This window comes from Strongylocentrotus purpuratus, unplaced genomic scaffold (assembly GCF_000002235.5).
Source record: "Strongylocentrotus purpuratus isolate Spur 01 unplaced genomic scaffold, Spur_5.0 spur5_scaffold_19, whole genome shotgun sequence".
Lineage (NCBI taxonomy): Eukaryota > Metazoa > Echinodermata > Echinoidea > Camarodonta > Strongylocentrotidae > Strongylocentrotus > Strongylocentrotus purpuratus.
This window is the reverse complement of record NW_022145604.1, coordinates 3,254,617-3,270,930: the sequence shown is the minus strand read 5'-3', so window position 1 is coordinate 3,270,930 and position 16,314 is coordinate 3,254,617. Positions and strand designations below refer to the sequence as shown.

Here is a 16,314-nt window from a genome sequence, read left to right as displayed (position 1 = left end):
TTGATCAAATGACATCTTACATCAATCAAGACAGTTACATCTATCAACTGTGTTTTAAGGGCAACCAATGTTAGCAATTCTCCCTATTGCATATCGAGGGTTCAGTGACACAAAGACGTAACTCCTTATTTTGCCAAAATGAGTATCTGATATGAGTATCAAAATGTTCAGAAAATGTGGGATTTCCAGGAAACACAAAGACTTAACTCAACCCAACACCCCATTGAAGTCAATGGCTAGTGAAACATAGACTTAACTCCCACAAGTGCTCAATGACACATAAACCACTTTTTCTCAAAATGGAGTTACTTCTTTGTCTCACTGACCCCTCGATATCATCAATAGCATATTTTCAATACACTGTAATAGCTTTCAGTACTGATATTGGAGACAAAGGTACTTGGACAACACAATGCTTTGCTCAGTTTTGACACACAATTACTTGGGCAGCTGCTTGCTGTCCCGTCGGATAAAGAATCCTCATCAAAATATCACGAACTAATTCTAGAGTTCCTACTAAGTTCAAACTGTCTTTCATGTGAAGATATTATAAAGCCAGATGCAGGAGTTCATCTTCAGAAAAATGTACCCATGTCAGATCTTTCATCTACAAATATTCTGCATAATTTTTCTGTTTTACATTGTCAGCCTAAAATAATGATAATATTGATATGAAAGATTCATACGGCACCAAATTCGCTTGAAATCAAATGCTCAAGGTGCACTAGTGCCAAAAAATGAAATGATATTAAAAGGGTCTGCCTTGTACACAAAAGAACGACATGAGTGAGATAGAAGATACAAAAATTAAAATTTAATAATTAACATTAGATGGCTTCGCAGAAGAACCCATTGTTAGGTGGATTCCATCACTTTTTCATCAGGCCTAGTTGTTCACATCAAATCAAATGTAAGAAATGGAATACATTTTGAAATCCTTGTCAGAACTTCACGTCAGAATACAATGTTAACCAGTCACTAGTTGCCTTGTAAAGTGGCAGCTGGAGATAAGAGAGAGGAATGGGGCTAGTTGAGTATCAAGAAGATTGTATACATTGCAATAAAGAATATTCTTACACAGCGAGAAAAAAAAAGGTCCTTGTCAGAATACTTTTGTTGTGTTTCTGTTAATATTTAAAGCCCAACTGCACTAGTTTGGCCAGGAGGGATTAGACCTCCCTGCATGTTCATCGACAGGTGGTTATCTCATCTAATCATCTCTCGATTCACAAAAGAAAAAGAGGATCAAGGGGGACCAATGGTCACCGATTAGGCATTGTTTGCTATATAGAGGGCGCAAGTCGCTATAAGTAGTGCAGCGGCAATTTAAGGTTTAGGTTTATTTGTTCCACTGATTTTTATTACCTTATCAACAACATTATTCACCTACTACAGCACACATTTTGCACATATATTATTATTAGACCACATTTAATGCTCAATTTTATGATTTTCTTTTCTCAATGCTCTGCTAATGATTTTCTTCCAAAAATTCTCTCTGTCCCACCTCCCCTTCTTTCGCTCTCTCTCTCTCCCTCTGTCCCTATTCCCCACCTTTTCTCTGTATCTCTCATGCCAACTCTTCCTTTCTCTTTCAATCTTTTATCCTTTCTGTCTTTTTTTCATTCTTTTTCACTCTCTGCCTTTCTTCCTGTTGCATCCCTGGACGTTTTTCATTTGCAAAAGCATATACCTACTTCGGCTATTTCCTCTATATATTTAAGGTATTTTCTCGAAAACTAGACAATTTTCCTATGGGGGGAAAAAAGGAAAATACACCAATAAAAAACTGTTTAGGCTAAGGATTTGGAACAAAACATCAATGAAAAATATATTCAGAGTCGAAAAGAGTAAAAAAAAAATAATTTCTGTGCTGTTTTGTCACTAATTTTCAACTAGTTTTACACTACTTTATTTTTACTGGGGAAATTTTCCTTGTTTCCTTTTCTCCCTACCTGGCAAATCTGTTAAAAAGTGAATACGTGTGTATGTTTTATTTAACTTTGTATGTAAACCATGTTAATCTATATTGTATGTTTCTTTGTAAAATTGTGATTGCTTTTATATGTACGACTATGCTGAAGAACAGCCATTGGCTGAAGTATGCCACCGTGCTAAAATGTAAAAAAACAAAACAAAAAAACATGACCTCTATGACAAATACACACATCAAACCACAATATAGTGCATAATTTTATATTTTAATTCAAGCTATTTTGACTTAAAATAGTTGACATACATGTATAATATCAATCAGTATAATAAGATGGACATATACAATCATATACTCAGTGTGGAATGTAGTCCTTATTTCTATACAAAAATCATGAAAATACTGTGTACTGAGATTGTACTGATCAACTGCACACGGGTACTGATAAAATTAAAATAAAAGGTACTGATTTAACATTGCATTTTATATCATTACATAAAGAATCAGATTATGGTTTGCTCTTAATGTGGAATATATATATTTAAAAGGACCATATAAGTCTAAAATGTCTTTCACATGAGAAATTAGAATAAGAGGCTCCATGGAAACGGTGGTCATTTCATCATGTTCAACACACATATGGGTTATATATATGTATTTCTTTGAGTCTTCGGTTATTCATACATACATGTATCTACATGCATGTGAATGTGTGTGTGTGTGTGTGTGTGTGAGAGAGAGGAAAAATCTGTAGGGGGAATTCCCTTCTAGGCTTCTACAGTCAATGTACAGTGTATATTGGAGCAGTAGCGTTCGAATGGACTACATGTGAATGATTTCTATCTACATTCTACATCAAAGGGATACGCACTGTACAGTGTACATGTATACAGTAACGTTCGAATGGACTATTCAAAGGAATAGGCCTACTTTACCATTATTACCTACTGGAACAGGGTGGCTCCTGTACTAACCCTATGGAGAATATGAGAATTTAGTACTGGTAATCGATGGCTTTAAAGGTTAATTAGTAGGTACTTAAACTTTCATGGTGGAACAATCATTCTACATTACTCTGGTGTGTAATAGAGTTGGACACTGATCTCATAAGTGTTCATTTAACCTCTTCCCAATAGAAATGGATAAAAAATACTTTTGATCGCTGAAAAATAGAAATCACACTTTTTTGCAATAACCACTACTGACTATTCACAAGCTGAAACACAAAGTAATTCCTAGTTTTCCACTTCCTTGACTTAGTGCAAAATTAAAAGCACCAGTTTTGTTAAAATCTATGAAATAATTATAAGTTTTGGTTGCAATACTTATTCATTCGTAGGAGAAGGAGAGAAATTGAAGAGCGTATCCTAACCCTAAACATTTGACGTCAAAATTTAAACTGTAATAAAAGTGTAAATCAGTAGAATGGTACTGAACGTTTTTGAAGTACAGGTTTATTGTTCCGAAGGGATAAAAGATCTTTGCTTAACCTTTAAAAAAATTGTCCACTATAGAGAAAAAAATGGAAGAATTGAGATTAAGTAGTTACGAACATAAAAAGTTGAGTTGAATAAATTCATTAAAAAACACATGCAAGAAGAACGCAGTTACTTTCCATACATTCTATCATAATCTATCTTTACAAATATATTTCTGTAATATATTGAACTGTAATATTTACAGTATATTTTACTACATACATAATTATAATGGACACTACATTTATCAGTGTAAATGTGTTACCGCTATTTGGGTACCTGAAAATTCTAATTAGAAATTTCATTAAAAACATGTACAAGTCTACAAGTGAATCTTCAAGGCAAGAATGCATTATAGTAGTTGAAAAATTGACAAAATTATTTACATTTCCACAAGAGATACACAAGGAATAATTTATGATCATGTTCAAAAATGCAAAGATATACAGATATTTTTGACAAACTACAAGTCATCTAAACATGCATCACATAACAAATACAAGCACATCCCTAAAGAATAGTACTATGAATGTCCTAATTCAATCAATCAATTCATTTCTAAGTTTAATTGACATTAAACATTTTAAAAGAGGATGTGTCAAATGGTGCTTCGATTGACACAAATCTACTGACCATATCTTGCATTTTACAATAATCAAAATACTTTTATCTTGCAAATTTATTTGTTATGCTGTTAGAACTCTACACAAGAAATATGTGATAAGAAGTTGGGGGATGGATGCATATTAATATTTCAGAGGCTATCCGATTCTTTGGATCATATGTTGAAGAAATATATATTTCTTCTTCTAACATGCATATTTATATCACAGTCACACCATCAAAACTGACTTTAAATCAAGCTCCAAAGCAACCTCTTCTTGGTCATTTGGTGTAACATAACTTCATACTCTGTTACTCTGCGGTGTGTTGTCGGTCTCTTTCATGAAACTGGGGGATTATGCAGATACAAATTTCATGATGATAACTTAATTTACAATCATAAAGCAAGCACTGTACATGATACATAATAAATATCCACGTACATGTGTAGAAAGTAAAGGACTAAACTGAATTTGTGATAGTGTACCATACCTTTTTCACACTAGGGAAGGTTTTTCAGATGACCTTTGGGAATGAGGGTCATGACATTCTGTAATATTCTTTTAATGATTTAAACCTAAATTTCTGATCACATCTCAATATCTTATCAACTTCATCCAACCAATTTACAAAACATCAATCAAATTTTGTTCTTGTTGTTGCATTAAAACCTTTACAGCCTCTACTTTTTTCATTTTCAAATGCTTTCAATAAAAAAAAATGTCATGAAAGATAAAGAATACTGTAATCAAACACAAACACACACGCAGACACACCCACACACTTAACATCATTCAGGAATGTTTCTGTATTAAGATCAAGTATAACAAATCCTAGTGACTGACAGCATCTTTATCAATTTGTATCCTCTTACTTTGGATTTGACATGATGAAAGAACTTCTCATCGCACTTTGGCAATGGCACAATCACACATTAATTCCCTGAATAATCTCTTTAAATGTATCTAAAATCATACTACACTACAACAATGTAATAGAACATGCTCTAAAAAAATAACAATTTATCATACAAATACATTTTGTATCTAAATGTACCTCTAAGCTATTGCACATTATTTTTTTTACATAACTTAAAAATACAAAGCCTGTTTATAAAAGTATCATTAAGTGACATGTATGTTTAATAGTTGAAGGTCTTATGAGTTTAATGGGGTGAATGTGAGCAGCAAATTTCATTGTTCAATGTGAGAGGTAAATAGTTTGCTCCATCTGTCTTCACAAGAGTAAGATCAGAAAGTGAGAGAGGGCAGAGAAGATGGAGAGGGATGAGAAAAAAGAGAAAATATCAAATACATAATGCAAACTATAATTGGGGAGATGATAAAACAGATAAAATGTAACATATCTGATTACCTGGTCAGAAAAGACAAGAAACAAATTTCAGGATAATTTTTGACAAATGGGGAAAATTCCTGGCTGAAATAAAGAAGTAGTCAGATAAAGCCTCTGTGATTAGGTTTTTTTAAAGGTGCTAGAAATAATAGGTTGACATGAAGGGAAAATATGGTCCTCTCTTGAGAGAAGTCTGAACGAAAAGGTACAAGAAAAGAAGAGTACATGTGGTTGGACATAGAAGGAAAGTGAGCACAGCCACAATGAATTTAGATTTCACAAAGAAATAAATATAAAATAACACAAACTAAAAAAAGATGCAAACACTGGCTTAAAAAACAGAATTTTGAATCCATAGAAAAATAGAAGTCAGAAGCAAAAGGACTTTACTTGAGGATTTAAGACAAACATTCAACATGCAAAATCAGATAGCTCATTTGCAAAAGCACGCTACATTTGTTTTCAAGACACAAACTCAACATGCAACACAAAATAGTTCAGAAGCAAAAGGATGCTAAATGTGGTTCAAAAGCACCGAACATGCCACATTTTGCAGAGAAAGCTGAGAGCACAATACATAGAGAGGAGGTGAGGTCAGGGTGAAGAAGGCAAACGAAAGAAGATGAGGTGCAAACAAGCGATGCAGTGATTGGTTGGTCATAACCATGTGTTTTGTGCATTTACACGAAATCCTGTGGTTTAAGAAGAAAAAAAATTGCAGTCGGTAAGAGTAAAGAAATATGGACATCACAAATATGTCCTGACAAATTAATTTACGCATCGTTGTGGGCTCAGCCAAATGCAAAAAAATGAAATAATAATAAAACCAGCCGATGAAGATCGTCACCCTGCAGTTATGATCTTTCTCTGGATATATCTAAATAGTGCATGTTAACTGTGATTAGATAAACCTTTTCTAAATCATTGCTTCATTTATTCATTCATAATATAAACAAATTAGAAGGACAACATTGTACAAAATGTGTGTTTGCATCCTTATGCTAGGTTTACACCATTAATGTTATCAGTAGAACATTGTCAAACCACTTCTTGAGAACATTGTTTTTTACAAAATATATATATATATATTAGAATAATGATAATTATATGTCTTGCTTTCCCAGGTGAGCTTAATCAGCATTAATACTGTTCTCCATGAGGGCCCTGCAATCATATTATTATTACCCGGCTTTATATGCATTTACGTGTAAGTCAACACAGTTCCCATAGACACTGACTAAAATGTGACTAGTCTTCATACATATATAGAGACTTAAAGAAAGAAGTCATGTTAAATGAAGAGACTAGTGAACATGAAAGTTCATAACAAGGCACTTTTGGAAGAGTACAGTATACAAACAAACTTTTGAGAATTGCTGTGCACTCCTAGCCTCTACATGTCTTTTTGTGTGAGCGAAATCTTCACAAATCTACTCAATCCATTGTTGAATAATTGTGTTCAACAGATCTCTGCCCAAGTTGCATGGAATAGGAAAACCTATGAAAGCTTCCATTTTCAACTAAATATCACAAAATTAACAAATATGCTGATATATAACAATGCTGATTAAAAAACATTTTATTCTTGATTGTAAGTACTTAAATATTCCATTCCGTATTGCACATTATGTAAACACTCTAAAACCCTCACATTTAGATTCAAATGGAGTGACATCTGCAGAGATTAAGTTCATGACAAGTTAGTACTTTTCCAACAAAATTTACATATTCTTGAAATGGCAATAGTATGTTTCGCCTCCATTTTTGGGTCATAAAATATTTGTTCAGTAAATCATTATAGTATCAAATGATACTAAAGTTGAAACATGTTTGTTTTTAAACAAAAGAATTAAAACAAATAGGCACTTAAAATATACTTTAACCATACATCAGAATGCAGCATTAAAATTTTCTGAAAATGATTCAGAATCGTGAGTGCTACACTAAAAGCAAGTGATGGGCACATCAACCAAGTATATCACACATATTATTATGCATGGGTCTGGTGTAACAAGTATCAAATAAACTGTTGATATAACCTAGAATCTAGGTTTTTAATTTGTTCATATCTCATACTGTAAGATGAGCTTCAGTATGTGTACCTGTTAATCCATTAGTAGTGGCTTCTGGAGCCAGAAAGACGTCATCTTCATGCGAGTTCATTTCCTCCTCTAATTCATTAATCTCCTGGACAGTGGTGTTATTCTGAACACCATCCTTCGACAAAAATGGCTGACTACCCATCCCATTACTGGGCAGTGAAGGGTCCCGGTCCTGTGCAGATACACCAGAATCACTGGGCACCATGCAGGTTGTGACAGGGGGTGTGTTGGGGGTGCTGTTTGCCGGAGATGGTTTGAAATGGGTTGGTGGGTGGGGCTGCAAAAGGGGCGTGTGCTCGTGTGGAGAAGGAAGCTCTTGTAATATCTCGTTGTTCGCTTGTTCGAATGGCATATTCAGCTCTATATAGTCCTAGAGAAAGAACAAGTTTGACAATAATTGAAAAATATTTTTAAATACGGACAATATGCAAGACAAAAATTAAGTTAATTAACATATGAACAAAGCAATTCAGTGACAGAGTGAAATGTTAACCAAAAAGAAAATGAAGTTGGAAAAAGTGTGTCTTTATTGTGTACAAGCACCATTCCACCTAACTTCTCTTTTCATCGCCAAAATTAATGTCCAAAATGAGTCAAATTCATGCAAAACAAAACATAATCCGATAAATCCCATTAAATTTAGAAAAGAGAATTCTGAATATTTAATATAAATTATGACAATGTTAACAAAGTAAATCTGTAAACCTACAATCTATTAGAGGATACTTACTGATGCAACATTAGCTTCTAACATATCACCCAATCTGACTGCTAGGATACTGAATGATGGCCGCGCCTCTGGCTCCGGTGTCCAACATTCCAACATTGTATCATATCTGAAAAAATAAAGATATTCTTGTTATTTGCACTGTGTCACTACAAAACACACACAAGATTCAGTTTGCGACATCAGTGAAAATGGAAAAGATAGTCTTATATGTTATATACACATACATGATAAAGGGTCTTATCATATTCAGAATTCAGAAATAAACTAATCTATCATCTTGAAAGTTTTCATACTCAGAATAATAATATGTTATGCTGGATGTCATGAATGGATAAATTATGCTTGAACCCATTGCCTACGTGAACAGGCTTGTCCCTGTGTAAAGCCAATGGGAATGCAATAATTCAGTAGTCAACGGATTAACAAGTACTATATACCTCACTTTAGAAATCTAGCCATCTGATTGGTCGAAATTGGAGTCGTGATTTTAGCCATGCCCAGCCTACCAGTCAATAGTCTTTTGAAAAGCGCCCTGAGTACTGCGATCCCCTTTGGTTTACGTGTTAATTGTGTAGATCTAGACTGCAGAGGGATATATGTGTGCAATCTCAATGGGAAGGATTTTAGCACACAAACTTGAGTGGTGCGCGATCAGACACCCTATTAAGACTAGGTCTCGATAGCGTAAACAAACTTGATTACCATGATTGGTAAGTCACACTTTTTTGTATATAAAAGTTATAATGACTGCTTTAATATTTGAGGCATACCGGGTAGTTGTTTTTATAGGCTCTCGGGGAGGGTACATCGTGGTATCAACCCTCAGCACGCCTCGAGGCGATAGCACAATGTAACCTCCCCTTGAGCATATAAAAACAACTATGTCTCTCATAGCAGTCATTATTACTATATTAGTCCCAGCTACTCACACTCCTGGAGGTGCATAGTCAGGTGCGTTCATTCGATATCCATTCTTGATCTTATTGTAGAACTTCTCATCAATCTGAATCCCTGGGTATGGAGAACCACCGAGAGAAAATACTTCCCACAAGAAAACAGCATAGGCCCACCTGATAAGAACAATGATAAAATAATTATATACCGGTGACCAACTTTAAGGGGGATATGAGACTATATTTCCAGATTGTAATCATACTGCCCAATTTAAAGATGATGGAAATATGGTTATGTAGAGCAATGTAATCTTTTGACCCAAACAAATCATTGTAGTAATGATATACACTAATGCTCAAGGTGCAGTAAAAAAAGAAGAAGAGTAAACACACTAGAGTATACCACATTGGAACAAATACATACATACAAATATATTTAGTGTAAAGGTAAATGTACATCAGAGCTACTGTGATCATATGAGTTCCTCAGGTAATTTTCAAAGTGATCAACACCAGTAATATTGTGAACAACTGTAACATTTAATTGGGTAAATTGCACAATGTGAATATGACTCATCCCCCATAATTTTGATGTATTATGAATGAGGGATTTAGAGTTAGATAATCTTTGAGAATTTTAAGGTTACTACTCTAGGGTAGACTATTTATATGATGATAAACAAGCAACATTCAAAGCCTCACTGCACTATGCATAGCTACATGTGCCCTCTATATAGGAAGCAATGCCTAATCGGTGCCTGTTGGTCCCCCAAGATTCGCTTTTTCTTATGTTAATTGAGAGCTGATTTGATGAGATAACCACCTGTTGGGAGGTCTAAATCCCCCCTGGCCAAACGAGTACAGACAGGCTTTAAATGATTATTGTAAATTATCATGCTGTGAAAACTTACACATCACTGTATGTTGTGAATACTTTGTCAAAAATAGACTCTGGTGCCATCCACTTGATAGGTAAACGTCCTTGCTGCAATGGAGAGAAGGATGTGGAAAACATATGAGAAACATAAAGTTCATCCTTATTATTATACATATTCCATTGCAGGAAAGGAAGTATTTAAGGCCTACATAGATCACTATTCCTTTTTCGAATTGGCAACACTGGTAATTTTTTCTTGCTACAAAAGTAGAGTATGATAATATAAATGTACATGGTGATAAATGATAAATACCAAGTGGCGAAGGTAGAGTTAAGTGCCTAGCCCTGTGGAAATGAGTGTTATACAGGCATCAAACATTATTGCTATAATAATAATAAATTGTTATACCTCACCATTTTATTGTTACCATTGCTGTAAAGTCACATGGATTGGAAAAGAAGACCTTCAGGTTACAGTTATTTAGCTAATCCTTTTCTTTTCCCAGCATCCATGTGACTCTTTCCAAATGTACTCTTGTTTTGTATTCAACGATTTTCTTTGTTTTTGCCGAATAAATAATAATAATAGTATTTTAAAAGTACCTTGCCACTTGCGACATAGTCCGGATCATCATATAGATGCTTGGCCAGCCCAAAGTCACATATCTTGAGGGTGTAGTTTTCTGTTACTAGTACGTTCCTGGCTGCTAGATCACGATGAATTACCTTGTATACAAGATCAAATTGAAGTTTATTAAAAGAAACGGAGAGTTTTCATCAAATAAAATCATAGAAACATTTAAAAAGAATCTAAAGACATATATGTTTGCATGTTATTTTAGTTGATTATATGTTGAATGTATATCAATGCATATTTGTTCTCATTTCTCTATGTAACTCATTCTAATTCTATCCATCTGCACCTCAGAATAACTTACTAGATCGATAGCACATAACAAATGTTGTATTTATTATTTATTATTAAATATACATGCAGCAACAGGCTTTTTAAATGTACATACATTCACTTAACACGTGGTGTAAAATTCATAAGATGAATAAAAATAAGACTATTTCTACAAGGGGTAATCAGCATACTGCTTTTAACTTTCCAGTGTGTTTTTCAAATATCCATAACAAATTTATGCATTAATCTATCATACACGAAGGTGAGGAAGATTCTTTTGTGAAGTGGAGTGGCACATAAAAACCTGACAAGTTTTGTGAAACGCCCCCCTGGAGTCTGAATTACAACTTCCAGTGCATGTTTGGAGCTGCCTAGGCTAGCAAGATCCCATATAAAATGAAAGCTCTTTGATTACTTTCGAGACATGTTTCGTTTTTTTAAGCCATGATATTATGTGCCAATTCATTTCAGTAGGAAATCTCAACCTATTCTTCAACATATTCAAATAGACACGTTGTCTTACATTTTTAGAAGCAAGGAATTCCATGCCCCTTGCCACTTGGAAGCTATAACATAGGAGATCTTGACTATTAATAGGGTCATCTTGGAGAGGGGAGAAAACTTCCTCTGGAATAATCTGTAATAAAAAAAAAAGGTTTTAAAGAATGACTGTTTCTTCAAGAGCAATGAAACAAATAGGCCTGTGCGCACTTTATACTAGCAATAGAGAGGATGGTGGGTTATAGTATTGTGAAAATAAAATCTGAAAGGATCAAACAAACACTTAGACTGATATTTAAGAGTTCTAATAACTGATTTCTTCCATATAATTTTGAGAGGAGACTAGTAATACGCAGAGAAAATTAGGTAAATGAAAGCTAGTCATTCGAATCCATGAGCATCTCTTAAGTTCTGCTTTTCAATGGATGCAAGTGAAAAAGTGATCTGAACATGAGGCAGGTAACCTGTATATAAATTTGACTTTCATGTTACAATGAGAAACACATTAGGGGAAACATGTGGTCATTTATATACGGATAGTTGTCCTACAGAGGTGTTCATTAACATATTTTGAATGTAAGGCTTAGGCTGGGAGAAGTTTCAACTGTTGTTGGTAGAGTCGCTGCTAGGCAAGCAGTAAATGGCAGGTTCAAATCCCGCTGGTTCCAAGATTTTGTCTGAATTGTTTTGTAATTACAAGATCAAGCACAGATCTTCATCTACTGAGTGCAAGCCAAAAGGTTTTCTTTACAATTGGTCACCAAAGTAGTTTCTGATTGATGTTTCTTAATCCAGACTTTCAAAATGTGAGCATTCCTCACCTGGTCATAGACGGCCTTCATGCGTCTTTCACTGCCCGAGGAGGTCTGGAAGGTATTACTAGCTCCAGTACTGCTTGAATGACCGGTGTGACTCTGACTACCTGTACCCTCAGGGGTCTCCGAGAAGTATTTCCTCTTGGACCGCAGGAAGTCTAGCAGGTTCCCGTGGCAACAGAATTCAACAATGGCCAAGACAGGACCTGTTAGACGAAAGATCATTTTTAAAACACTTTTTATTAAACACATAAACAATTCTGCATCATTAAATACCATGACAAATATAAACATAGGTCACAGTTTTGTTAATGAAGTCATATACAATTTTATTTATTCTTTTGTCGCTATAGAAAATATAAGTGCTACCTATTTGCATAAGGAAAGCTGATCAATTTAGCCCTTGAAAATTCCTATCCTAAATGGAATAAATCCTAGCCTTTCTCATCATTTCAAATGGTAGCACCAACAAAGTTGACCATGTTGAGATGCTTATTAAAAACATGACTTCATATGAGAACAAATATAGCAATAAAGAAAAAATTTCAGCACTCCCAATTTAAATAAAGAACGTTAAACAATTTAACAACTAAAAGTTTCTATCCTGAATGGAATGAACCCTAGCTTTTCTCACCGTTTTGGGTGCAAGCACCAAGAAAGTTAACCACGTTGAGATGTTTCCCGATGTGACCAAGCATTTTGAGTTCCGCCCACAAGGCCTTCTTCTCCAGAGACGTTGCTCCACCTGCCCAGCCAAGAAATCAAGTAATAAACCACATTAAAGGCATCATTTAGCAATGTTAAATCTGAGATGCACGGCCCTACGTGTGATCAGTGTCTGTGATATGGTGTAATATTGAAGCCCTAAAAAAAATTGCGCTTCAAAATGATCAAGAAGTGCCTCAAAAAATAGAAATCTTTGAGTGACCGGTTTTACCATTCTCGTTTTCCCCAATAGACAGTAGTGATATGAAAACCGTTAGGCAAATGCAAAATTTGGTTTCAATTTCCAATCATAAATATTTTGATAATCAGACAGGCGATCGGCTTGTAAAAGTCATGGGGTTCCTAACTGACCTAAAGGCACCAAAGTTTTTGTCTTATTTCACATCAGACATGATGAACTTCATTTGTATTTGGTTCTATCATTTTACTTGAATCATTTAATCTTGTACAGCTTCTATAATCACCAATGAATACATTTTAAGATGTATTTGAACTGCATCTTATTTCAGCTCAGCAAACTGTCAAAGCACAAAACTATGTCTGTAATGGGTGAGGAGTCTAATAGTGTACGACATACTTTTTAAATCAATATAAATTGAATATCATTCATACTACATAAGACTCCTACTTTCTAAACTGGCCCTACCTGAGCTTTAAAAAAAATGACACACTCTACCAGACAAATCAGGTTATAGCATAAGATGGTCAACAATGTTTTGTTTTTTAACCATTGGGTATTTGTTGATAGCTACATACGTGTTTGGTGCAGTAAAGTGCTTAGAGCAAGGTCAACTTTGGCTTCACAAAGGGTGAATAATATATTTTGTCAGCGTTACTCAAGAAAACAAATGAAATATAATTACTACACAACACAACAAATTGTCTGTTTCGAACCAGAAGGCACTAATTCTTTGTGAAGGGATTATAGAGTGAACACCTTCCAACTCCAAACAGACAAAATATCGACTATACATACTTTTGAGTTTCTTGACTGCCACTGTGATGTTATTCTCAGTCCCATCAATGCCTACAGCAACAGCTTTGATGACCATACCAAAGGCTCCTTTACCTATTACACCACCTACAAGAGTTAAAAGAAAAAATGATTTATTCATTTATAATGCTCACGCATCCAAAACTTTTGATCAAGGCACGACAATAATAAATACCCAAGTTACATAAAAAATAGCTCAACATAGATACGTTTTAGCTGTGTTTTTATTATTCTGTTGAATCTAACTTCCTCAGATAAGAAGGAAGTGAGTTCCAGAGAACAGGTGCAGTCTGTCTCCGTCTGTAAAATAATAATATTAATAACAACTGACAACAACAATGATGATGACAGCACTATTTCTCATACTAATTCTACTACTACTACTACTACTACTGCTGCTGCTACTGCTGCTACTACTACTACTACTACTACTACTGCTACTACTACTACTACTGCTACTGCTACTGCTGCTACTACTGCTACTACTACTACTGCTACTACTACTACTACTGCTACTGCTACTGCTGCTACTACTACTACTACTACTACTACTGCTACTACTATTACTACTGCTACTGCTACTGCTGCTACTACTACTACTACTAACAACAACAACAATCACCACCACCGCTATAGTATTGTCATAATTATGACATACAACATCACCAAGAGATATTCTGTATTTGTCATTAATAATTAGGTTATATAGAACTATGGAGCATGGAACATACAATGATCCATGAACATGTATATTAATCTTATCAATAATTGTCTGCTGACAGCTACGAAGATATTAACCCATGTCCATCTTAGGGAGATGTGAGTTGATCTAGAGGTCGTTCACTTGGTCAGCTCTCTAGAGACCTTCACCTACTTCACCTACAAACTGGCTCAGACAGACCCCGGTCCAAAACTGAGTCACGTCTATCGGATGGTTTTGTTATTGAAGAAAACACCATAACCATACCTTACCCATCTGGCTATGCATTTTCCAACCAAAACATTTAATTCTTTTGAATATAAAAAATGTATTACTATTCATTTATTATATAAGTTCAATATATATTTTTATTGCAAATATGGAAATACATTTCGAATTTCTGTACATGTACCTAGCAATTTGCCAAGGTCGTTGAAGCACAATTATATATCATATGTACAAAAGAATTCCAATTTTACTACCATAATGATACCACGCATAATGTTTTAAGTGTAATTTTACTTTGTCACTGATGTATACTTTGTAAAAGAAACTGCAATTCGGCTCTCGGGCCGTGAATGTTTTTAAATGAAATAAACCATTTTAAATAAATAAATTTAAGGTCGGTCCCCAGACATAAATAATCATATCTGATTGATACACGTCTGTAAAAAACCTAATTACACACACACACTTCAACATCAGATCTACACAGGTCATGTGATTGCAAATTGAATGCAGACTTTGTATGAGTCTCCTCACTAAATTCACTCACAAAGCTCCGACATTCAAGTCCTTCTAAATAATTTAGAGAAAGAGATTAAATCCTCTCACACTTACCCAGTTTTAATCTTTCTCTGGGGAACTCCCACCTTTGATTGTATGCAATGTTCTCATAGGGGTCGTCACTCACTGAATAAATAGACCTTCTGTTACTGCCAAACCTTGGCATCTCAATGGGGGGTAGGCGAGATGCACGACGAACCTTGGGTCTCCGTCGATACTAAAATGAGAAGAATACCGAGGCAATTGTATGAATTTCAATTTGCAGATTTAAATGTGCAACTATGAACTTCGAAATCATTCCTGCATTCCTACCCATGAGAGAGCCTCCAATGATCCAATTATAAAAAAAAAATCCACAAGCTCTCCAAGGTGAGATCAGAAAAGTCTGCTGGACCTGACAGAGTTCCGGCTAAGCTTGTTCGGCTCTTCACTTGTGAGCTAAGCACCCCACTATATGATGTACTGAATGCCCTGTTAAGGGATGGAATAGTACCACAGCTACGAGAGGAAGCCATAGTTATTCCGGTATCAAAAAAGATACGGTTGCTGAACAATTCATTACCACATGGTTGCTCTCGGACATAAGTCGATTCAGCAGCTGGGCTGGACGATCAACAACTCATTGTCTAGTGAACTTGGTAAACACCAAGGTTGTCTGTCAGAGAAGTCATCACTGACAACAGGTGTGCCACAGGGTACAAAGTTTGGACCAGTGATGTTTTTTATACTTATCAAGATGCTCTCTCTACCTCTGGAGTTAGGTATTGGAAATACATGTACGTTGATGACATGACCATCGTGGAATCAACAGGTGCAACATGTTAGGTGCAGACTACTCTTGACTCTCTAAATGGCGGGTGTGGAACAATCAAATGTGATTGAAAGCAAATAAATATAACTCAATATGTTTCGATTT

The 16,314-nt window shown here is 35.0% G+C and overlaps 1 protein-coding gene across 2 annotated transcripts in view; it reads right to left on the bottom strand.

Moving 5' to 3' along the window:
- Positions 1-3,912: 3,912 nt before the first annotated feature.
- The window catches only part of LOC105437797 (vascular endothelial growth factor receptor 1-like), a 61,345-nt gene continuing 48,943 nt past the window's right edge, over positions 3,913-16,314 (bottom strand). For both annotated transcript variants that reach the window (XM_030990039.1, XM_030990041.1), the window contains 11 exons: positions 15,453-15,615; positions 13,895-13,999; positions 12,827-12,937; positions 12,199-12,398; positions 11,400-11,513; positions 10,573-10,695; positions 10,004-10,077; positions 9,129-9,269; positions 8,200-8,305; positions 7,470-7,839; positions 3,913-6,059 (listed from right to left, as the gene is read on the bottom strand). In XM_030990039.1, coding sequence (XP_030845899.1) covers positions 6,025-6,059; positions 7,470-7,839; positions 8,200-8,305; positions 9,129-9,269; positions 10,004-10,077; positions 10,573-10,695; positions 11,400-11,513; positions 12,199-12,398; positions 12,827-12,937; positions 13,895-13,999; positions 15,453-15,615 — 1,542 coding nt within the window. In that variant the 3' untranslated portion in view covers positions 3,913-6,024. The remainder of the gene's footprint in view (positions 6,060-7,469; positions 7,840-8,199; positions 8,306-9,128; positions 9,270-10,003; positions 10,078-10,572; positions 10,696-11,399; positions 11,514-12,198; positions 12,399-12,826; positions 12,938-13,894; positions 14,000-15,452; positions 15,616-16,314) is intronic.